At 38.2% G+C, this 25,764-nt stretch overlaps 1 protein-coding gene across 1 annotated transcript in view; it reads left to right on the forward strand.

Annotated features, from left to right (window-relative positions):
• PKHD1 (PKHD1 ciliary IPT domain containing fibrocystin/polyductin) overlaps positions 1-24,005 on the forward strand; it is a 443,114-nt gene extending 419,109 nt beyond the window's left edge. The window contains exons 64-66 of the mRNA XM_057700365.1: positions 2,569-2,727; positions 7,017-7,139; positions 23,551-24,005. Coding sequence (XP_057556348.1) covers positions 2,569-2,727; positions 7,017-7,139; positions 23,551-24,005 — 737 coding nt within the window. The remainder of the gene's footprint in view (positions 1-2,568; positions 2,728-7,016; positions 7,140-23,550) is intronic.
• Positions 24,006-25,764: the final 1,759 nt, after the last annotated feature.

The raw sequence follows: 25,764 nt of genomic DNA on the forward strand, positions 1-25,764 counted from the left end.
AAAAAAACCTGGCATGTTATATGCACAAATAAATATTTGTTTACAAATAAGTGAGTATGCTGAGATTCTAAGACTGCATTTAAATAATGTTCTGCTGCTAAAAATATTTAAAAACTGATGGGCTCCACCCTTGGAGCCAGGTTACTGCTGTAGGGTTATAAAGCTTAGGCCTGACTTCAGCATCTCTGTCATTATTTGTGTTCTAAACACTTCCACGGCCTGATCTTCTACATCCCAGGAGGCTCATGCCACTTTTCAGCTCAGAATTTTTCCATCTATGACACCTCATTGCCTTCCAAATGTTGTCGAGAGCCTTTTGGCTTTTGACATTTAATGCCCACCAAAATTTGCCTCACATGATTTCTTACATTAATTCCTAGTATTTCCCGGCAGTAATTTTTTCAACATCGATTGCTTTTTTCTCTTTTCTGTCTTTATTTGCTCAACCTTCAAATCCCCATCTAGATACTGTCTCCTCTGGGATGCTTTCCCCAATCATAGCACTGGGAAATAACCTTCCAAAGCAATTGATTTGCCTTATTCTGGTGGCCTGGGTCACATTCTGATTTGTATGGAAAACATTTGTACGTGTATCTTATTCCATTTATTTGCTTATAAATATCTTAAGAACGAGAACAGTAATTTATCTACTTGGTGAAGTAAACAATCACTGAGCGGTTATTGGAAAATGGATAAAAGAATAAAGAATTTTGTTTTTACTCCTGTGAATCCCTAGTAAAATCCATCTCCCTGTCTCTGGGCGGGGGTTAGCTTTTTCAGTTGTCCATCAAAAGCAACTAATTGATAACCAACAAGCCAAATATGGCTCAAGTGTAAGATGTACACACAGGAGAAACATTTCTAGATAATTTTGTTATAGTAGCTTTGGGACCAAGTTAGCTAGGAGTCAAGAGACTGGAGCTCTAACTGTGACTTCCAATCATACTGTTAGGTTCAGCCCAAGGAAAGCACAGCAAAGAAAACATGGTGTTTCCTTGAGTAGAGAAAATAAAAACAATGTTTTTGCCTGAATTATTCAGATGAAAGCAGAGATTTGGGGTTTGTTTTGAACAAGCTACTCAAAAATGCTTGTTATAACTAACTTATGTTCACAAGCAAGTGTTTTTAACTTCAAATTTTTGTCTTGAGATATAATTGACATACGATAAGCTGTACATATTTAAAACATACAATTAGATAAGCTTTGATGATCTATACTTCCATGAAGCCATCCCCACAATTAAGATAATGAACATATCTGTCACTCCCAAAATTATAGGCAAAGTTTTTAAATTTTTATTTTTTGAAATAACATACAGTAAAAATGATCTACTTTTGGTGTGTCATTTTATGAATTTAAAGATATATATAGATTCATGTAATCAGCACCACAATCAGGATACAGAACATTTCCCAGAAGTTTCCCTTATGCTCTTCCTCTGTCCTCACAGCTTCCCGCTAATCCCTGCAACTACTGATCTGTTCTCCATCTCTATAATTCTGTCTTCTCTAAAATGTCATATAAATGGAATTATATTGTATGTACCCTTTAGAGATGGGCTTCCCTCACTGAGTATAATGCTTTGGATGTTCATCTCAGTTGTTACAGGTTATTAATAGTTCTTTCCTTCCCTTCCTCCCTCCCTCCCGCCCCCTTCCCTCTCCTCTTCGTTCTCCTACCTGCCTCCTTTCCCTTTTTCTCTTTCTCTCTTTGGCTGAGTCATACTCTGTTGTCTGGATAAACTACAGTTGGTTTATTCATTCATCTGTTGAAGAACATTTGGATTGTTTCCAGGTTTTGGTGGTTATTGAGGTGCTGTAAACATGTGTGCACAGGATTTTGTGTGTATAGACAAGGTTTTTGTTGTTGTTGTTGTTTTGGTTGGGTTTTTTTTTCTTTTTAAAATTATTTCTTGCCTTGATTCAAAAGTACTAATGGAGTGAGAACCAAATTTCTCAGTCCACAAAAAGGGGTGGTGGTGGTTTGAGATGAGTGCTTAGAGAGACGTGACCTGTGAAGGGAATGGCCATTCTGCCCCATCATCCACAGCCATGGTGGCTCTATCCCTCTACCCCTGCTCTAACCCTCGTTTTCCAGATAACAAAATTCTCTTGGTTTCATAGTAGGAGTCCCTGTGCCCCTGTTTGGAGGTGTTATATGTCATGTTTGAAATGAGATACATATGTCATAGCAAGTAGTTTCACACAATCTGGAGCCCAGGGTGCTTCTGTTCTAATTAGTGGAACATAAGGGTGAAGCTACGATTTTGCCCTGGTGGAGAAAGTCGGTCTGAAAATAGGAGAGCATTGGAAGAATGCCCCATCATAACGCACAGACTTAGAAAAAACAATTGTATATTATTGTTGGAATCTTGAGTTTTTCAGAAATGTATGTCTTGGATTTATTATTGACTCATATATTGAATCATCTAATTCAATAAATATTTATTGCACCAACTCTATGCCAGGTACCGTTGTAACCATATCTCTTGCACAATATTTTATTATATCGGCATCTTATTAATGTGTTTTTATTATTATTTTGTATTTATTTGTTTTTTTTAACAGGGGTCAATTTTACAGCTCGCTCCAGGCCGTTTGCGGTCTTGCCTGCAACTCTGTCCGAGAGGTCCACTGTCATCCTGGCTGCTTCGCTGTGCTCGGGGGCCTCGTGGCTGGCTCTGTGCTGCCTTGTATGCTGTTGGTTTAAGAAAAGCAAAAGCAGAAGTGTGTAGATTTTTTAAAAACAAAATATCTGAAAAAATGCCATCATGTATAATATATTAACTATACTTTTTCTTCCCCCAAAGAGAAATTTGTATGAGCCTCTGCAACATATTAAACTACATGGAGCCAAATTGCTCATTTCATACAGTGGAGACAAGGATTGCCTAATGCTAAATAATAATAATAGCAATAATAACGTCAGCTTTTATTTTGCAAATACCTACTATGGACCGTGTTCCAAGTACTAAGAACTAAGTACTAGTACTAAGTACTAAGATGTGAATTCATTCAATCTTCACAACAACTCTATGAAGCAGGTACTAAGTACTATGTCTGTTTCAGGGGTGAAGCACAGAAAGACTAAGTGACTAGTTCAAGGTCTCACTAGCAGGATCAAGTTGGCCAGTTTGGTTCTCTCTAGACCCCACTCTCTGAAACACTGTGCCCTACAGCCCAGGTGACCCTCCAAATGGATAGTTCAGTAATCAAGGGGAAATGTCTTCTGCTTTTTCAGAAGGATGAGAGCGCTTGGTGGGGTTTTTTTTTGTTTTGTTGTTGTTGTTGTTTGTTTGTTTTTCATAGAAGCATAGAAATTGGACATTTTTCCAGAAGCCAATCTTTTTCTTTCTCTTTTTTCTTTTGGCTGGAGACACGGATGAAACACTTGTAATATTAGGAGGTACTGGGGAACCAAAGTGATAAGGAAGAGTGAGTGTAAAAAGGTGAAGTGAGGAGAGGCAGAGAGAGAAAGTCAAACTAAAGAAAAGAAAGAGGTGGTAGCATGGCGTCACCAGTAGACGAACCACTGTGCTTGGATTTCTGAGAGATGCTGGGGGATGGAAGCTCCACTACATGCTCTTTATTTTGAACCAAGCTGCAGCCGGTCCCTGCCTCTCTCCTTGTCATCATGGGGCTGCACAGAGTACAAGAGAATTCGAGGTATCCTTGTCTTTCTCAAGAAGAATGGGATCTCATCCTGGGTCATTGCCTGTGATTTGTTGAACCATCAGTTTTGGTCTTTGTTTTTAAATATAAAAATGTGTGTGTGTGTGTATGTGTGTGTGTGTGTGTGTGCATGTGTGTGTAGTGCTTTCTAGTTTGAAAACAAACACCTTTCATATTTTTTAATCTCATGACTTGTGAAGTAGGTGATTTAATTCTCATCCTCCATTTCATAGCTAAACCTTCTAGCCATGGAGAGACTGTCCACTAAGCTCTGCTCAGTTAATCGCTTCTCTTTTGTCCACTTAACTCTAGAGGAAGCTTCTTCCTGCAGTTACTAACATATCAGTTATCTCAGTGTCCTTTTTTTTTTGCTTTTTCAAATTTTCAATATCTTTGGGCACATTTCCCCATATTTAATTTCCATGTTTTCCTGACCAAACACAGACTCAACTTTTTTAAAAAAAATGTAAAGAGATCAGGAGGAACTTCATGAAAAAAAATACAGTAATAGGCTCTGTACCAGTAATTGTTTTTTTTTTTTTGGGGGGGAGCTGCATTGGGTCTTCATTGCTATGCATGGGCTTTCTCTAACTGTGGCAAGCTGGTGCTACTCTTCATTGCGGTATGCAGGCTTTGCAGTGTGGTGGCTTCTCTTGATGCAGAGCACAGACTCTAGGCATGTGGGCTTCAGTAGTTGTGGCACTTGGGCTCTAGAGCACAGGCTCAGTAGTTGTGGTACACGGGCTTAGTTGCTCCACAGCATGTAGGATCTTCCCAGACCAGGGATCAAACCATTGTCTCCTGCATTGGCAGGTGGATTCTTAACCACTGCACCACCAGGGAAGTTCCTGAATAAGTAATTTCTATTTCCTTCTTTATATCTTTCTGTATTTTCTAAAATTAGCATTTATTACTTTAGAATCAGAAAGTATATTTTTCCCCATCTTCCTCCTAGAATGTGATTCTCTCATTCAGCAGTACAGTTTAGGTCAGCATTTAAAAAATTTTGGTCTCGGGACCTTGTCACACTTTCAGTAATTATCAAAAACCCCAAAGAGTTTACATCAATGTGTGTTCTATCTATCAGTATTTTCAAATTAGAAGTTAAGAGGGAACATGTAAAACTTATTTGTTAATTTATTTTAAAATAACAATAACATGCATTATATATTAACATATTTTTAGTTTAAAAACTATGTTTTAAAAACATAGAGTGGGGGCTTCCCTGGTGGCACAGTGGTTAAGAATCCGCCTGCCAATGCAGAGGACATGGGTTCGATCCCTGGGCAGGGAAGATCCCATATGCCTCATAGAAACGAAGCCTGTGCGCCACAACTACTGAGCCTGTGCTCTAGAGCCCGTGAGCCACAGCTATTGAGCCCATGTGCCACAACTACTGAAGCCCACATGCCTAGATCTTGTGCTCTGCAGCAAGAGAAGCCACTGCAATGAGAAGCTCACGCACCATAACGAAGAGTAGCCCCTGCTCTCCACAACTAGAGAAAGCCTGTGAGCAGCGAAGAAGACCCAATTTAGACAGTAAATAAATAAATAAATAAATTTATAAAAAAATTAAAAAATAAATAAAAACATAGAGTGAAAAGAATGGCATTTTTTTATGCACCTCTTTAATGTCTGCCTTAAGAAAAGTCAGCTGGATTCTTTTAGCAGCTTCTGCATTCGGTCTGTTGCAGTATATAGTTTTGGCTGAAGTATATGCAAAAATTCGAGACTTACACCGTTACATAGTAGAAAAAAGGAGAGTATTTTAATAGCCTTTACAGAGATTGTGGATATTATGCTTTGATATTGTACCCAAACTGGACAAAAGGAAGATACATAAAGGTACATGTCAATGAACAAGGGTGAGTCAAAAATTATCCGTACTCTGGTTATATTAAAACTTCTGTAAATTCTGCAGCCAGAGTGTGAACAATTTTTGACTCACCCTCATACTTTTTTTATTCTGTTACATGAAAACGCACTAGTCTACCTTATACTTTGACTGGAGCTTTTGCCCATGCATGATTTTGAAATGTTATACTTTGAGCATTTGGGAAATGTTTCTCTGAGCTATGTAGATCTACCAAATGCTGATATATTTCATTCTACAATTTTAAAAATATCACATGTTAATATCAACAGAATTAGAAATCTGTGAAGCTCATAATAGTTGATACAAATTTTCTAAAGTCCTAAAATTTCCCATGTGAGCTTGATTTATATCACTGGCAACAAATACTGTCAATTGTTTCTTTGAAGTTACAGGCTCATTTCATTTACTTAAAAAAAAACTCCCAAATACCCAAGTATGAAAAACCATAATTTGTCTTTCAATCATTCTTTCAAGTTCTTTCAATGTAAAAACAGTGTTCCATGAAAAAAATCAACTAGTACAGCTCAAAACTCAATCACAAAGTGCTTTTCCTTGAGAAAATCATCATGTCATGGCATAGCATTATCTGACATTATATTTCACATTTATTTGTTTATCCTCTACCATCCAAACTAGAATAAAAGCTCTGTAACAGCAGGCACCTAGTCTTTCACACTTACCATTGGCTTTCCAGTGCCTACAACAGTGCTTGGCATGAAGAATGTACATGTATTTTTATTAATGTATTTAATGAACAAATGAATAGAGGAAAAAGCATCACTCCAGTCAAGAGCAGACTGAAGATGTAAAGTCTTCAATCAAAAGCACACATCTGTATGAATTCTGTGGATTGTACCAATGCCAGTTTCCTAGTTTTGATGTCATACTAAAATTATGCAAGTTGTTGATGGTGGAGAGAAGGCTGGGTGAAGGTGCATGGGTCACCCCGTACATTTCTTTGACACTTTCTGTGAGCCTATACTTATTTCAAAATAAAAAATTTTAAAAATGTTAGTAACATCCCAGCTCTGGTCAACAGAAAGATTACATGAACAACCAAAGTGAGGCACAGTGTCATTTTCTAGTAGCCATTTAACCTTAAATATCAAAATAATATTTGAACATGTAATGAATATAAAAATATTAGATATCTTACATTTCTGAAAAATCAGGTGTGTATTGTACACTTACAGGACATCGGATTTTGAACTAGACACATTTCACGTGTTCAGTAGCCGTATGTGGTGACAGCTGTATTGGATGGTAGTTTTATACCTCAGTGGTGGTCAGTATATGGGATTTTATTTCATTATTCCTTAGCTCTGGGAATATTGTATGCATTCTGTTGCATGTACATCACAATGATTTTGGGGGAGCGGACAATGGAAATATCCTAACATTTAGGGCCCATTTATAATAAAAATGTCATTTTATTCTAAAAAAAATTTTTCTTTTTTCATTAATACAGAAATAAAAAGTGAAGAGATTTCTGAATCCCAGACTAATGATCAAAAGAATCATAGTCACGTCTCACCCAAACACCAAGGATCACAAGTAGAGAATGAAAAAGAAGACACCGTGATGGCAGAAGGTGAGCTTGGACAAGGGATGATTCCCACAGAAGAAACAAACCCATTGTGTGTGAACTGTAGCCTTCCGCTGGCTGCCAGTCTCTGAGTCAGTTTAGTTGATGGCCCCTTCTTTAGCCTTTGTTACTTCTTCTTAAGGAAATTATACCCCAGCATAAGAACACACAAGTCCAGCTGACTCACTCAACTATTAACCAATTATTCGAGCTGACATTTATATATATATTTTTTTACGAGAAAATTATTGGTTTAATCTGAATTCATTACGTAGAGAAAAGGAAAACCAGCATACAGGCATATAATCTTTCCCTGAGCTAGTGCAAAGCTGCCAGTTTGGCAACGTAATTGAATCTGGGAAGGAAGAGAATGGAATTGCCAAATACCAGCTATGCAAATTAGATTAAATATAGACCCCTCAAGAAATGTCAGCTTTGTTAAGCTCTGCTTTGCTGTTTAGTCATACTTTTAGCAAAAGGTATTATTTGCCTATGATACACATGGTGCCAGATGATTTTGCTTCTTATTTTGTTAAACTGCCATTAGAATTGCTGCCAAGCAGAGAAAAGATAAGCATTTGTCTCAGACCAGTGTTTTGTCCTTCTAAGGACTCTGAGGTTACAAAGACAACGGGCAGAGCACAGGATGGATTTTCCAAGTCTGAATACGGTGTATGAAAAATACTCATATAACTTCCATGGATTTGAAACATTTTGAAATATATGCTCTACGGAGAAGAATATTCCTTTTTTCCCCTAAGTAATAGCCAATTATCATGATATTTTCTGCTTGAAAAGGAATCCAAATCTTACTGGTTCTGAGTGGTTGTTTAACCAAACCATAGCTGTCCGACTTTGTTCTGCCTTTGAGTTTAATGAACTCTGGTGACTGTGTGTGTATCTGTGTATCAGTTTGTTTGCCTGTTGGGATTTTTTCCCACAGAGGAAATGAGGGTTTTTTTGGCTTTTTTGTTTGTTTTTTTTTTAATTTCCCATCAAATTAGCCATCCATACTCCATTTAGCTCTTGGACTTGCATCAAAAAGTAGTAGTGAATGTGAGTGGGTGGGGTGTGGAGGATGGAGATAGAGAGAAGGGGTGGGAACTCTTTCTAGATTTCATCTAAGACAACTTTGATTTTGGTTTCCAGAAGCTTCTTGTCCATATTATGGCATGCAAATTCAGGACAGGTGTGTGAAAACGGTCTTCTGAACCCAGCTTTGTGAAGAAGGGCATATTCAGCTGCATTCTCTAGCAAACAGCAAGAGTGATGCTAATCTTTCCCCTAATCTAATATGGCCATCTACATGAATCTCAGTTTCCTGGCTTAAATTAACTACATTAAGCAGTCCACAATGCCTGGATGTTTTATTAAGGGACATTTTTTATGTGGTGGCTTATTAATAAATTATCAAGAATGAAACAAGGGTTGGGGCTCCTGTGGAAGAGTTTAGATTGAAGAGATGGGAAAGAGGCCATTTTATTAGGACATCCAAGTTAAAAATAGAAAGATGTGTGATCCGAATTCTCCCCTGGGGATCAGAACGGATTTGTTTTCTTATCTGCTAAGCTTTGTCCAAATCTTAAGAGCATTGTTTCCAAAGGGAAGTAATGAGGCATCTCCTGCTTTTCTTAGGAAATTATTACCAGCTACACAACACCTAATTATTACTAGCTTTAAATTTGGTTTTATTTTATTATTACCATGCTACTTTAGTTTCCTTTTCCTTCCGTGTTTTTAAACGTGTGGCATTTGCTGATCAAGCGATTGGCCATCTCTCTCATAAGCACTTTGTAAACACAGAGCATCACCATCACTTATTTAGTTGGTTGGATTGAGCATTTCCACTGTCTAATAGATTCAGACTGTAAATTCACCATGTTATGGCTTTTACCAAAAATTGAATGTATGCAACAGTGAAGGGAGTAAGCTATGTATCCCTTGTGTTTTACTTTTACCAGGGTTTTTGACACAGGGAGCATCTAAGCCAGCTTTTAAAATTCACATCTGCTTTTCTCACTCTGCTGCTCAGAAGATTTAATGGAGAGGTAGGAGAAGGTGACAGTTAAGAGCATGAAACTTGGGTGTCCGCAAGACTGGGTTTAATCCCGATTCTCTTGTTGACCTACTTCGTGGCCTCAAGCAGGTCAACTGTCCTCTCTTGTGCGCTTTGGTTTCCTCATCAGGAAAAGTGTCCTAACAATACTGCCCACATTCAGATGCTGTGATGCTAATTAAGTGAGTTAATACTGCTATAAAGCAATGAAATATTCCTGGTACATTGTATGTGCTGTGTATGTGTTACTTACTGTCAGTCTTTCTTGTTGTCACTTAGGACTCAAAGCCCTCCAAGACCTGACTTCACCCTATCTTTCTAGTCTTACTCTGGGTTTCACCTTCTTGCCCCCTCCTCACACTCACCCCTCCCCAGTTCACTCTTCCTGGCGGGATTGGTCTAACACCTTAACACACAGGCTTTCCTGAACAGTTTCTTCCAATGGGATTGCTGGTCTTCACTTGTTAAAACCTCCTCAAGCTTTTCAGCACTGGCTGGAATGCCTTTTATTTTTTTTTGGAAAAATCTTCCCAAATCCTCCCTACTTCAATGAAAATGAGTATTTCACTTTGAGGTTTCCCAAATACTGAATGCATACCTCCATAGTAGTACTTAATGGTTTTTGCAATTTGCTGTGTATACGTATATACATGGCTCTCTGTTCCCACAGGCCAATGGTTCCTAACCAGGGGCAATTTTGTCTCCTAGTTCATCCTGGCTTTCCTAGGACTGTCCTAGTTTTAAAGATGAAAGCCTTGTGTCCCAGGAACACCCTCAGTTTCAGACAAATTGAGACAATTGATCATCCTACCTCCAGTGGAGGTCTGGAGACATTTTGTTGATACAGCTTGGGGGAGGGGCATGCTACTAGCATCTAGTGAGAAGAGATCACCCGCACCATAAAAATGATCTGGCTCAGGGTGTCAGTAATTCCAAGGTTGAGAAATCCTGGCAGGAGGGATTACTCGTCTTTGTAACATTTAGATGAGAGACTGCTGGAATTACAATAAATGAACTTAAATTTTATCTTCCAGTACATATTAAATAAGTATTTATTTATCTCCTGATTTTTTTGTACCTTATAAGGTCCTCTCTGTATAGTTACAAAGAGATGATATTTGGGCACCTATCCTGTATGAGTTTCTAATATGATTGGGACACAAGAATAATATTTTGGGGAAAAATGAAAAAACAATTCCAAGCAATAGACAATTAAATGTAAAACAGTCACAACAAACAATATGTATTTGAAGAATTTAAGGATGGGAGAGAATGCTAAAGGAGAGAAAGAATGTCATTATCCTAAGTTACATGTTTAGTCCCTCCAGCTCCTAAATCATATCACACTGTTTCAAATCCCATTTGCTAAGGGCTTAATTGTACAGTTTGCACAAACTCAGGTTCACAGACGAGCAGGGAAGGAGCCCTGCTTTGCTCTGCTGAAGCTCAGTTTTGAACCGTTCCTTCTCAGCTCTTCCCTTGTTCCCCTTATTTGGTTAATGCCCCCCAGATCTCCCAGGCTAGACACCTCGGAGTTATCTTTAAGTCCTAGTCTCCCATTACCACCCTGCCCCGTTGCTTGCTAGGTTTTGTCAGTTCTACCTCTGCAGTGTCTTGGTTTTCATCTCCCCCCCGGCCTCCACTCCCTCCATTTCCCAGATACATTTTCAGTTCAGTGTCAGTTAACACAGTCCCTATAGATGTTCATCCTTCACTCCTTCTCTTTTCCCTCCAGGACAGTATTCTCTGTACTGGGAATAAGACTCTTGGTTTCAAGATACCTGTCTCTAATGTACCCATGGATCTAAAGTTTCCATTACCTCCAATCCCAGATCAAATACTTTTTTCTCTTTTTTCAAATTCTGATATCTGGAAGGAATAGTCCCCTTCTCTCAACTTTTGTGACACTTCCCTTTTATTCATTTAATACCTTTTATATGTAATATAACCACTTGTGTTCATCTTGTTCAGATGGTTCTGTATTAGTTCTGTATCTTTTCTAATCCCAGCAGCACCTTTACCAGAGGGAGTTAGGACATGAGAGCATTGATCCCCATTGTTGAGTGAATCGTGCAGGTAGAGATGAAATGAGCATTCCTCCTTTCCCTCTCCTTTTTTCCAGAGACCCCTGGATTCCAGCAGTTCTTACAACTGCTGACAAAAAAAGAACAGTCCCTCATCTTATCTAAAAGAGATGGAGAAATTTTATTCTGCTTCATAAGATTAACAACAGGACAATGGCTGTACATCTTTTGAGTCCTAATAACGGGCAAGATGTGACACCTTCCTTCCAGGCAATGCTGTTTCTTGGCCACCTGAGTTTCCTCTCCCAGTTTCCTGGCAACTGCCTTTGTCTTTGTGGGACAGCTGCTGCTGGTCTCAGTGCTGCCTTCTCCAGGTAGTACCCTGATCTGTGTCTGGCCACTGATCACTTTTGTGTGTGTGTATGTCAAATCATTCCTCCAATGTTGGGAATGAAAAACTAACATGTGAAAAGGGGTTCCATACCATGCAAGTGTGACCATAAACATTAACTTCATGGATTTCTTCTCTCTACCACGTTCAAATCCTATTGACTGTATAAGCTGTGTTTTGTGAATATAAAATAGAAAAGACTGGCAATTTACCTTTTGTAAGTACAAATCTATAGGAATGACAGGGAGAGGAGAGGAGGGAAGAGGGCTGGCCTCAAGATGTCTGGAAACAGTGAAGAGCAAAACAGTTCAGGACCAGAAATTGTCCCAAGTTTCCAAGAAAGTAAAACTATATTTAGAAGTTATTAATAAGTAGTACGTCCATGCTATGTAATAAAAAGATATGAACCTCTCCTAATTTAAAAGACATAAATAAAATCTACCACTTATTCTTTGAGAAGACTTTTAAAAAAATAACCAGGAATAAGAACCTTCTTGGTAAATAAGATGGAGGATTCCAATGCCATTTGCAACTGAGATACAATATCACATTTGACAATGGAATATTAGAAGAATTCCTACTTAAATGAGGACAAGACACAGAACTCATTTTTACAATAATTTTATAACATATTTTGATATGCAAAGAAACAAAGTCAGATATAAAACAAAATTGAGGACAATTTTGGAGAAAATACATGATGGTTTGCAGGTGGTTGTTTAATGATAAAGAGTCAACTACTAACTGCTATAATTTATAAATAACTTGAGTAACCTACTCAAATATAATGTCAATCTATGCAAAAATCATAGTGTATAAGCCAATGGTACACATATAGGAAAGAGAAAGAAATACACAATAGTGACAGAGAATATGCTGCCTTAGAGAAAAAAAAAAACTAAGCAAGAAATATATGGGACGTACATAAAAAATAAACTATATTTTGTTGAATAGTTATAAGAGAAGACTTGAATACATAGGGAATTACAACACTTTCTAATTAGATTGACTAATATTGCAAAGACCTCAGTTATTTCTAAATTAACTTTGGTTTAACACACTTCCAAGTATTTTATACAGAGTAGAACAGCATGGATGATTCTAAAATTCTTCAGAAACTATAGATCAATAATAGGAAACTAATTTTTTATGGGAAATTGGTTTTTTGGCAGTGGGAAAAAGTACCTCAACCAGAAAGATAATATTTATGTCACTATTCTTCAGACAATGTGATACTGACACAAGAGTATATGAGCACATTAGGAGAAATAATCTCAATTAGGTATAGATATAGATATTAGATATAAAAATGTAATACAGGATAAAGAAGATAAAAATAAAGGAAAACATAAGCATCAGTCTATAAATGGGGCTGTAAATTTGACTATTTAAAACATTTATTAATCCAGACTCACACTTCAAAAAATATAACAAAGTAAACTTCAGATAGATTAATGAGTTAAATTAGGTTTACTAAAACATAGCCACTGGTAGAGTATTACAAAAATAATAAAGTGGAGATCACTTATGATATAATGTGGGATTAAAGGCATTTTTTCTTTATCTTCTAAAAATTTTCATACTTCCTGATTTGCCATGTGTTGCTTATTAAAAATAAATAATAAATTTTCATTTAAAGGGACAAATAGCCTAGAAAGGACATTGGTGATAGCATTTATACTATTTACCCATTAGTATTAATATTTATCAATTAATAGTTAATAATTTAATATCATTTATTAATTATTATGTATATCTTCAATATGTGGGCAGGACTGTTACTCTTATTGACAAATGAGAAACCAAAGTGGAGTCCATTCTTTATGTTGGTTGATGAGCTGTCCATCTTTCTGCTTTAGATCCTGTTTAGGCTTCAAAATAGAGGTGATTATATTGGGTCTTTTGTACTGAATCTAGGTCATCCAACACTAAATGCAGAACGTGGAGACTATGCTATGAAAATATAAAGAGTGCAAGTGGGGAGGGGAAGGAAGATTCCTTGTTAAGTGTCCGAGTGCAAAAGAAATCAATGAGTGAAATCAGACAGAGAAAGACAAATACTGTATGATATCACTTACATGTGGAATCTAAAAAATACAACAAACTCGTGAATGAAACAAAAAAAGAAGCCAATGACTACTACCCACAGAAACTTTTAAAATCATAGGGTCAACGTATTTGTTGCCCAAGAAAGTTCTGGAAGCCAAAAGAGATTCAGGTTACCTGGACAAGTTACGGAGGATCTTTTCGGGTGGATGAATCTGCATTTACCCCAAACCGTGGAGTCTTCCTTTTCATAGAGAAAGGATCTATGTTCCCATATTTTACCCCATTCTTCCTGAAACTTGATCAGACCCACCAATGGGACTCTGAGAGACATGCAGGGGCAAAGTGAAATCCTATCCTTCCATTTTAATGGGGACTCACCAACAAGGTGGAGGTGGAAAGGAGGCATGCCATTTCATATGTTTTGATACTCACTATTCTTCCTTCCCTAAAACCCAAACATTCAGCTGAATGCCTTAGGACACATATCTGCTATAAATTCATTTTTTATCTAATTTGTCTGAGATCTAAGCTTCCTGTGGAGGTCCAAGATCAAAGGATCGGATTCCTTCTGATGTCGGCACTGACATATAATGTGTGCTGACTTAGTTCTGTCTATAACCTCACAGTGGGAGGCGGCCAGCCACCCTCGGCACCTTTACACAGTGCACTTTCATTTCGGCTGGGGAGTCTGTCAGGTATGTTGCTGATTGGAGCGGGCGTGTAAATAATTCATAGGAGATTTTTAAATGTTTTTAGGCCTACAAAGGAAAGCTATGCTTTTGTTAGTCTTTTATGAATAGATGCAGACTTGAAAAACAAGGGGGGATAGATTTCCAAAGACGGTCTCTCAAAAACAGGATAACAATATCTTCAGTGGATTGAAAATAGGTGACTTGCAGTGTTTGATTCCCCTTACATGAAGTGGTATTGGTTTTACCAAGGGATAAAAATTCAAAGCCCTTTCTCTCTTTTTAAGTTTGCTTCTACCTGACAATTTATTATTCTCATTCTTTGGTTATTTGCTGATCTTGATAAACTACGTCTTTTCCTCCTGGTGGGAGTGGTAATTATAGAGATGACACCAAGCTCAGTACTTGGCATAGGAGTGGGCTTAATAGAGGGACAAGGTTGATGGCAAAAAATTTCCTCCCTGAAAGAACTCAGAATCCTAAGAGGAAGATGAGACTGTCATACAAGGAAAGGTGACCAATAATAGAAACGGTTGCACAAGTCAAATGAGAAACTCTGGTCAGCAAGGACTGAGGCACAGATCAATGTAGTTTGAGCTGTTAAGGAACAGTTCTGTAAGGATTTGGAGATCCTATAGGGAGACTAGGATAATCTTGCTCTAAGCAAGAGAATTACCCCATAGTTAGGGGACCATAGTTAGGGGACGTGCTAGGCAAAAGGACTGTGGAAGAGAGAGAAGATATGGATAACGTGGGTTTTGCAGAATATTAACTGACACATCATCCAAACAATATGAACAACCTGATTACTTTATCTCATTTTACTGTTCCAAATCAAAAGGGTATTATATGTATTAGATAGATAGATAGATAGATAGATCGATCGATCGATAGATATAGATAGATTACATGTTTATATTATGTTGTTATTACCTTCTTTCTTCCTCACCTCATTTCCCATTCATTGTTGGATTAAATTGAGGTAGGAAATTGTTACCCTTTGCCCCAGTACTGTCTCTTGCACTATGATATAGACATGATTGTCTCCTAACACAGGCCAAGACAGGTCTCAGTAAACTGGGAGAGGAATATAATACACAGATTCCTAAATTAACATCTACCTTGTATTTAAAAGTACACGTGTATAAAAAATTCACATTATGCATTTGGTGGTAAATAGGAGAAAAGCAGGGATGGGAAATGTCATGCCCCAGTCTCATGCTTGTATCCAACCTGACTTTCTTCTTAACTCCGCACTGCTGTCTTTAATTTTACACAATTGTGTGGGTCTCACAGTACAGACTCTAGAGCCACAAATTGTGACCTCTGTAAAGTAAGTAAGATCTGCCATTGCTTTATACATTGTCTTGAGAAGTTACTTAATCTCTCTGTATCTCAATGGCCCCACTTCTAAAAAGGAGATAATAATAGCACTTACTTCAGAGGGTTGTTGTAAGGATTAAATTTTATATATATATAACATCTGTATGTATGTATATGTGTATGTACATATGTGTATGTATGTATATATATATGTGTGTGTGTGTAATACCTGGTGCCCAGCGTGTGATAATTGCTATAATTGCTGTGTGTTACTTTAAATGATTATTACCCTTTCTCTCTTTAAAGAACACATACTGGAATGTAAAAGAATGGGTGTCATTAATGTAGAATAATCTTGAATTTCCTCTAATTTTATTAAAAACTATAATTTAATAAAAATATTTTAAAAATTGAACTATAGCACTTTAGTGTTTGTAAAAATAGATTGATACATTCCTCAACACCCAATGAATTATGAGGATGAGACATTAATGAGTTAGGAGATACTTTCTGAAGAAAATGAGAAATTTGGGGGGGTGTGTAAAAGAAGGCAGAGAGTTTTGAAAGACAGGATAGAAAAAATATTTCAGGCCTAAGGTGTGTTTTAAGATAATGCTTATAGTTGGGTAATTATATATACACACTCATATGGATACGTGCTTATATATTTATCTCTGTATATGTTTATATGTATGTTTTATAAAATTGAAAATACTCAAATTGTGAATTTGGCATAAAAGCCAAAAGTATTAATAAGACTGGTTTTTAGAGCTCACACTTCTTTTTTTTTTTTATTTAATTTAATTAATTTATTTATTATTTTTGGGGGGTACACCAAGTTAAATCATCTGTTTTTATACACATATCCCCATATTCCCTCCTCCCTCGACTCGCCCCCCACCCTCCCTCGAGTCTCCCCCACCCTCCCCGTCCCAGTGCTCTAAGGCGTCTTCCATCCTCGAGTTGGACTCCCTTTGTTATGCAACAACTTTCCACTGGCTATCTATTTTACAGTTGGTACTATATATATGTCTGTGCTACTCTCTCGCTTCGTCTCAGCTTGCCCTTCACCCCCCGCCCCCTCCCAAACCTCGAGTTCTCCAGTCCATTCTCTGTATCTACATCCTTGTTCTTGTCACTGAGTTCATCAGTACCATTTTTAGATTCTGTATATGTGAGTTAGCATGCAATATTTGTCTTTCCCTTTCTGACTTACTTCACTCTGTATGACAGACTCTAGGTCTATCCACCTCATTACATATAGCTCCATCTCATCCCTTTTTATAGCTGAGTAATATTCCATTGTATATATATGCCACATCTTCTTTGTCCATTCATTTGTTGATGGGCATTTAGGTTGCTTCCATGTTCTGGCTATAGTAAATAGTGCTGCAATAAACATTATGGTACATGTTTCTTTTGGAATTATGGTTTTCTTTGGGTATATGCCCAGGAGCGGGATTACTGGATCATATGGTAGTTCTATTTGTAGTTTTTTAAGGAACCTCCAAATTGTTTTCCATAGTGGCTGTACCAACTTACAGTCCCACCAACAGTGCAGGAGAGTTTCCTTTTCTCCACACCCTCTCCAACATTTGTTGTTTCCAGATTTTGTGATGATGGCCATTCTGATTGGTGTGAGGTGATATCTCATTGTGGCTTTGACTTGCATTTCTCTGCTGATTAGTTATGTTGAGCATCTTTTCATGTGTTTGTTGGCCATCTGTATATCTTCTTTGGAGAAATGTCTATTTAGGTCTCCACCCATTTGTGGATTGGGTGATTTGCTTTTTTGGTATTAAGCTGCATGTGTTGCTTGCATATTTTGGAGGTTAATCCTTTGTCTGTTGTTTCATAGGCAACTATTTTTTCCATTTCTGAGGGTTGCCTTCTAGTCTTGTTTATGGTTTCTTTTGCTGTGCAAAAGCTTTTAAGTTTCATGAGGTCCCATTTGTTTATTCTTGATTTTATTTCTGTGATTCTAGGAGGTGGGTCCAAAAGGATCTTGCTTTGATGTATGTCATAGAGTATTCTGCCTATGTTTTCCTCTAGGAGTTTTATAGTGTCTGGCCTTACATGTAGGTCTTTAATCCATTTGGAGTTTATTTTTATGTATGCTGTTAGGAAGTGTTCTAATGTCATTCTTTTACATGTTGCTGTCCAATTTTCCCAGCACCACTTATTGAAGAGGCTGTCTTTTTTCCATTGTATATTTTTGCCTCCTTTGTCAAAGATCAGGTGCCCATATGTGTTTGGGCTTACTTCTGAGTTCTCTATTCTATTCCATTGATCTTCCTTTCTATTTTTGTGCCAGTACCATACTGTCTTGATCACTATGGCCTTGTAGTATAGTTTGAAGTCAGGAAGCCTGATTCCACCAACTCCATTTTTCCTTCTCAAGATTGCTTTTGCTATTCGGGGTCTTTTGCATTTCCATACAAATTGTAAGATTTCTTGCTCTAGTTCTGTGAAAAATGCCATTGGTAATTTGATTGGGATTGCATTGAATCTGTAAGTTGCTTTGGGTACTACACTCATTTTCATGATGTTGATTCTTCCAATCCAAGAACATGGTATGTCCCTCCATCTGTTTGTGTCGTCTTTGATTTCTTTCATCAGTGTCTTAAAGTTTTCTGCATACAGATCTTTTGCCTCCTTAGGCAGGTTTATTCCTAGGTATTTTATTCTTTTGGTTGCAATGGTGAATGGGAGAGTTTCCTTAATTTCTCTTTCTGCTCTTCTGTTGTTAGTGTAGAGGAATGCAAGAGATTTCTGTGCATTAATTTTTTATCCTGCTACTTGACTAAACTCATCAATTAGTGCTAGCAGTTTTCTAGTAGAGTCTTTAGGGTTTCCTATATATAATATCATGTCATCTGCAAAGAGTGACAATTTTTCTTCTTCTTTTCCAATTTGTATTCCTTTTATTTCTTTTTCTTCTCTGATTGCTGTGGCTAAAACTTCCAAAACTATGTTGAATAATAATGGTGAGAGTGGACACCCTTGTCTTGTTCCTGTTCTTAGAGGGAATATTTTCAGTTTTTCCCCATTTAGAACGATGTTTCCTTTTGGTTTCTCATATATGGCTTTGATTATGTTGAGGTAATTTCCTTCTATGACCATTTTCTGGAGAGCTTTTATCATAAATGGATGTTGAACTTTGTCGAAAGCTTTTTCTGCATCTATTGAGATGATCATATGGTTTTTATCCTTCAATTTGTTGATATGATGTATCACGTTGATAGATTTGCATATACTGAAGAATCCTTGCATTGCAGGGATAAACCCCACTTGATCATGGGGTATGATCCTTTTAATGTGCTGTTGGATTCTGTTAGCTAGTATTTTGTTGAGGATTTTTGCATCTATATTCATCAGTGATATTGGCCTGTGATTTTCTTTTTTTGTGACATCTTTGCCTGATTTTGGTATCAGGGTGATGGTGGCCTCGTAGAATGAGTTTGGGAGTGTTCCGCCTTCTGGAATATTTTGGAAGAGTTTGAGAAGGATAGGTGTTAGCTCTTCTCTAAATGTTTGATAGAATTCGCCTGTGAATCCATCTGGTCCTGGGCTTTTGTGTGTTGGGAGATTTTTAATCACAGTCTCAATTTCTGTACTTGTGATTGGTCTGTTCATAGTTTCTATTTCTTCCTGGTTCAGTCTTGGAAGATTGTATTTTTCTAAGAATGCATCCATTTCTTCCAGGTGATCCAATTGATTGGCATATAGTTGCTTGTAGTAGTCTCTCATGATGTTTTGTATTTCTGAGGTGTCCGTTGTTACTTCTCCTTTTTCATTTCTAATTCTGTTTATTTGCATTTTCTCCCTTTTTTTCTTGATGAGTCTGGCTAATGGTTTATCCATTTTGTTAATCTTCTCAAAGAACCAGCTTTTAGTTTTACTAATTTTTGCTATTTCTTCCTTCCTTTCTTTTTCATTTATTTCTGCTCTGATCGTTATGATTTCTTTCCTTCTGCTCACTTTGGGGTTTCTTTGTTCTTCTTTTTCTAATTGTTTTAGGTGTAAGGTTAGGTTGTTTATTCGATAATTTTCTTGTTTCTTAAGGTAGGACTGTATTGCTATAAACTTCCCTCTTAGAACTGCTTTTGCTGCATCCCATAGGTTTTGGGTTGTTGTGTTTTCATTGTCATTTGTTTCTAGATGTTTTTTGATTTCCTCTTTGATTTCTTTAGTGATTTCTTGGTTGTTTAAGAGTGAATTGTTTAGCCTCCATGTGTTTGTATTTTTTGCAGTTTTTTTCCTGTAATTGATATCTAGTCTCGTGGTGTTGTGGTCTGAGAAGATGCTTGATATGATTTCAATTTTCTTGAATTTTCTGAGGTTTGATTTATGACCCAAGATGTGATCTATCCTGGAAAATGTTCCATGTGCACTTGAGAAGAAAGTGTATTCTATCGTTTTTTGGATGGAATGTCCTATAAATATCAATGAAGTCGAGATGGTCTAATGTGTCATTTAAAGCTTGTGTGTCTTTATTTATTTTCTGTTTGGATGATCTGTCCATTGTTGTAAGTGGGGTGTTCAAGTCTCCCACTATTATTGTGTTACTGTTGATGTCCCTTTTTATAGTTGTTAGCATTTGCCTTATGCTCCTATGTGGGGGGCATAGATATTTACCATTGTGATATGTTCTTCTTGAACGGATCCCTTGATCATTATGTAGTGTGCTTCCTTGTCTCTTTTAATAGTCTTTACTTTCAGGTCTATTTTGTCTGATATGAGTATTGCTACTCCAGCTTTCTTTTGACTTCCATTTGCATGGAATATCTTTTTCCATCCCTTTCCTTTCAGTCTATATGTATCCCTTGGTCTGAAGTGGGTTTCTTGTAGGCAGCATATAGAAGGGTCTTCTTTTTGGATCCATTCAGCCAGTCTGTGTCTTTTGGTTGGAGCATTTAATCCATTTACATTTAAGGTGATTATTGACATGTGTGTTCCAGTGACCATTTTCTGAATTGTTTTGGGTTTGTATTTGTAGGTGTTTTCCTTTTCTTGTGTGTCCTACTTAGAGAAGTTCCTTTAGCACTTGTTGTAAGGCTGGTTTGGTGGTGCTGAATTCTCTTAACTTTTGCTTGTCTGGAAAGCTTTTGATTTCTCCCTCAAATCTGAATGAGATTCTTGCTGGGTAGAGTATTCTTGGCTGTAGGTTTCTCTCTTTCAGGACTCTCAGTATATCCTGCCATTCTCTTCTGGCCTACAGAGTTTCTGTAGAAAGGTCAGCTGTTATCCTGATGGGTTTTCCCTTATATGTTATTTGTTGCTTTTCTCGTGCTGCTTCTAATATTCTTTCTTTGTGTTTAATTGTCGTTAGTTTGAATAGTATGTGCCTTGGTGTATTTCTCCTTGGGTTTATTCTGTATGGGACTCTTTGTGCTTCTTGGACTTGGTTAATTATTTCCTTTCCCATGTTGGGGAAGCTTTCCACTGTAACCTCTTCAAATATTTTCTCAGACCCTTTCTTGTTTTCTTCTTCTTCTGGGATGCCTATAATTCGAATGTTGGTACATTTAATGTTATCACTGAGGTCTCTGAGACTGTCTTGTATTCTTTTTATTCTTTTTTCTTTTTCCTGCTCTGTGGCAGTTATTTCCCCCATTCTATCTTCCAACTCACTTATTCGTTCTTCTGCCTCAGTCATTCTGCTGGTTATAGCATCTAGAGTATTTTTAATTTCAGTTATTTTGTTATCCATTGCTGTTTGTTTTTCTGAGTTCTTATGAACTGTTTCTTGTACTTTCTCTATTTTGTTATCAAGATTTTGTATCATTTTTACTATCATTACTCTGAATTCTTTTTCAGGCATTTTTCCTATTTCCTCCTCATTTATTTGGTCTTGTGGGTTTTTTTCCTGCTCCTTTGCCTGCATGGTTTTTCTTTGTTTCCTCATGGTTGTCCAAACTTTTGGGGTTGCTTGTCCTGGCGATAGAGGTGTTTATAGAAGACTGTCCAAGCCTCAGACTAATGTCCAAGTGTTGGGTTAAACAAATACTAAGTCTAGGAAACACATACATGTATAAGACACACAATTACTGAATCCATTAGGACATAAGGCTCTGGAAAGACCTGACAGAACCCCAGTATGCTATCAGATATTCAAAGAGAAACCCAACAGAGATTGACAACTGAAACAGAACAAATCAGAGACAAAAGCAAAAGCAAACTAACAAACAAATAACACCTTACACATACAAACACTAATCCAGGGAGATTTTGTAAGCTAGAATCAAATATAGAAAAGAGCTAGAGTGCCACCAGACAGAATGGAGAGTCTCAGAATGAAATTAGACAATTGTACTAAGAACTAAGATAAAGACAAAAACCTAATATTAAATACCAAGGTGGTACGTCATCTGGAGAATAGAGCAAGGAGTCTGAGCAGATCGATAGTGTTGCTTATAAATATGTTAAGATAAAATAAACTAAAAATGGCTGGAAGAAAGGGGAACAGAAGAGTGTAGTGTGATTGGAAATATACAAATAAAAAGAAAGGAATAGAAATGTATAAAAGATAGGGATGAAAGGAAAGTATGAGAGATAAATTGTCCGTACTACCAAAAACTTAGCTAGAAATAGAAGTATATAAAAAGGCAAAAAAATAAAAATAGAATAAAAAATAGCATTAAAAAAATTATGTTATAAAACTTGTAGATCCCTTAGCACTAAGATCGTAATTAATAAAGGAAAAAAAAATCCAGAACTGATCCCAGAATGGACCGGTTCAATAGGATTGATACTAATATTTCTGTTTCCTTAGAGTCTCAGCTGTAAGTGTCCTTCTACTCGCCTTGGGTTTTTTTTTGCATTATTCTGTGACCAGCAGAGCTTCCTTTATTGTTCGTCTGTAAGCATGGGTGTGTGGGGAGGGAGAGGGTACAATAGTGGCTCCTTCCCCTGAGAGTGAGTGAGCAGTGGCACACTGTTGTTTCAGTGGGGCTTGGAGGTGCCTGTTGCAGAGGGACTATGGTGGCTCAGGTGTAAACAGAAAGTCTCAGAGTTGGGCCTCTCTCAGGTTTTTTGTTTTGTTTTGTTTTGTTTTTTCTCAGCAGCCTCCTGGCTGCTGGAGTTCCAAGGGGTTTTAATCTAGCCCCGACCAAGTGCCTGAGGGTACCTGTTATCCCTGAGTGCCTTAGGTGGCCCACAGGGCATCTCTCCACTGCCTGTTGCAGAGGCGCTGAAAGAGAGAAAGAGGCTATGCCCAGGGCTCCTCACCTCCACCCGTGAGCCTGCAGCATCCAGCCGCCATCATGTCCGGGCAGCTCTCAGGGGCAGGCACTCCTCGCTGCGGACCTCTTCCCTCCTGTCCTCTCGGTCCGTCACCTTACTGGCAACAATGTTTCTCACCCTGAACCAGCTCTCCAGTTCCCACACTCCAACTCCCGGACCCTCTGTTCAGCTGTGAATCGACATCTCGGTCCGGGAACTCTGAGCTGCGGTGCGGACCCCCGTATCAGAGCTCACACTTCTTAATACAAGTGTGGGTTAACCCACTTGGTAGGGTCTGACTCTGGCCTAATTTTCATATTTAAGCTTCCATGCTTATAATGAAGACTCCTGATTGACTTATCAAAATCATAAAAGTTTTTTCTGGGAAGCTATATTATCAAATTTGTATTTGATAATTAATATGAATTATCAATTGAGCTTGGGATATCATTTTTTTTTTAAAGTATATATTCCCAAAGCTATTTGGAAATTGATAAATTGATATAACTCCATCTTTAATTATTTGGTGACATCTTTTCAGGTATGCTACAAGGGTGAGTCAAAAATTATTCGCACTCTGGCTACCCTCGTAAATATGCAAAATGTGCAATCAGCTGATTGAGAACTAAGTCTGTTTCTTCTCCTCCTTTTTCTCTCACAGATTTGAGGATGAAGGTTATTCTGGGCAAGCTGAACCAGCTCCCCCATCAGTCACTGAATGGCGTGTCCAGAAGGAAGGTGAGCCGCCGTGTGGTCCAGGATGAAAGCGGCAGCAGAGAAGAGATCACTGTGCCTGCTCCCAGCATTACCAGTGTTGCATCACATGGGAACACCTGTGCTCCGGGCTCTCCTGCTCAGCAGGTGTACCTGCAGGAGACTGGGAGCTGGAAGGAGGCCCAGGAGCAGGTGCTCAGATACCAGCTGGCAGGCCAACATCAGCCGCTGCTGCTTGGCCCAGACCTCAGGCGAGAGAGGCAGCGACTGCAGGGCCAGGGTCGGCTGGGCAAGGAGCAGGTCAGCCTGGGGCTGTCCCAGGAGAAACCAGCCTCCTGCGGGGCGGCTGAGGCATTCTGCCTGCACCCGGTTCGTCCAGAGGCTGTTCAGGAACAGCTGTGATCAAGGAGCCATGAGGGCACTTGAGCTGAAAGTCCTAATGTACAAAATATATCTGGATCATGATGAGCAGGGGAGGTGAGGCCTGACCAATCTGAACCCTAAGGAGGGAGAATATGGATTCTGAATTCTCTGTTTTCAGATTTAAAGATAGTCATATGAATGATTAGAGATTGAAACAGCATCTGATATATCTTTTGTATTTCTCACTAATCCTAGTCCAATGCCAGGCAAAGAATAGATTCCAAAATACTGATTTTTTTCACTTGTTTTTGATGTAAGCTGGTTATCTTTCTGATTTCACAATTTTAGTAACCATGTAATGCTGATTTATACCAGTAGGGGGTGGTATTAAGCATCCTCTAGATGATCACCCACAATGCTTTGGGCTTCTCTTATTGAAGGGATCATGAAAATGTCTGGTCTGTTACAGCTATTTCTGCAGTGTTAAAACAAAACATTTCTTTATCCTATGGGAATATTTGAAGGACAGGAGAAGACCCTGCTCCCTGGTCTGTCAGTCTCACCTTCCAACCACAAGGCAACCGCCTGGTTTTTCACAAGCTGATTTTATTTCATGACTTAAATTCAATCCTTTTTAGGACCCCACAGTTGAGCAAACACATCAAGTTTGCACCTCATGAGTACTGACACATGGAAATTGAAATTCCCTTGGGCTTTGCTGAGATTTTACTTAAGGACAAAATATAAAAACAGCAAGTCTGGGTAAGGAAATTGTCCATGGATCACAGTTATATTTTTCAATAGTTCTTTCTGTTAATTACTAAGTCAAATTTGCAACTGGAAGAAAACTGTTTTGGGAGACCAGCAATGACCAAGTAGCCAAGTGGATTATCAGCTAACTTAATTATTAGAGAACTGCTTTTTATAGAAGATAGTGCATGGGAGAGATTATATCATGTGCAGCCTCCCTAGACTGTGTGCTAGGGATTCAAATGGAGACCAGAGCAGAGGGTTAACTGTGTTGATAAGTTCAGTAAGCATGAGAAAGGCAGTTTCAGCCAATTCACACATTTGCAGAGGGCCCATCGGTGTCAAAACTAAATGATACTTTAAGCAGCATGACTGTATCCTTGGCTCTGGATCCAGAAGGTCTTATGCACCAAGGGAGTAAAGCCAAGACTGCAAAGGGGAAGAAAATATCTAGAAAGAACTTGCTCTGAGCTTTTCCCTAAATCTAAACCAGGATTTTCCAATCTCTGAAAGCATGAAGGGGCTGTCCTGTGTTTGAATTAGAGCAGAGGAAGGAAGCACACTCTTCTGTTACAGAATTTTAAACAATGATGTCCTGGAATTAGCCCCGGAGGAGGTATTACTGGCAGAAAGTCATCATCCGAGGACGTCACTGGGAAAGTATGTCTCACTCTATTGCGAGCTGGCAGGAAAGTTCTCAGCCACTGTGTCCATTCTTTTGGTGTCTTGCAGACATCTCAGACCTTTAAGCTGCTCCTGCAAGGAGGGAGGCAGCCTTCTCTGTGACATTGTGTTAGATTCTCCAGGTCCTCAGAGAGCTGTGATCTTTTAGAACAAAAACATTTCAGAAGTTAAGGCTATTGAGGAGGATAAACTGCCCGCTAAGGGTTTGTCTACACATTCTCCCTTTCACCGCCTCCAATTCCAGGCCAGATGTCTTTCCTGAGCTCTTTATCATTTATCGAGCTGCCTACTGAGAACTTCCACTAGGTTATCCCACAGCCACTGTGATGTTAACAGGGACTAAAACCTGCTTCTCCTCGGGCTT

Source organism: Hippopotamus amphibius, chromosome 11 (assembly GCF_030028045.1).
Source record: "Hippopotamus amphibius kiboko isolate mHipAmp2 chromosome 11, mHipAmp2.hap2, whole genome shotgun sequence".
NCBI classification, from domain to species: Eukaryota; Metazoa; Chordata; class Mammalia; order Artiodactyla; family Hippopotamidae; genus Hippopotamus; species Hippopotamus amphibius.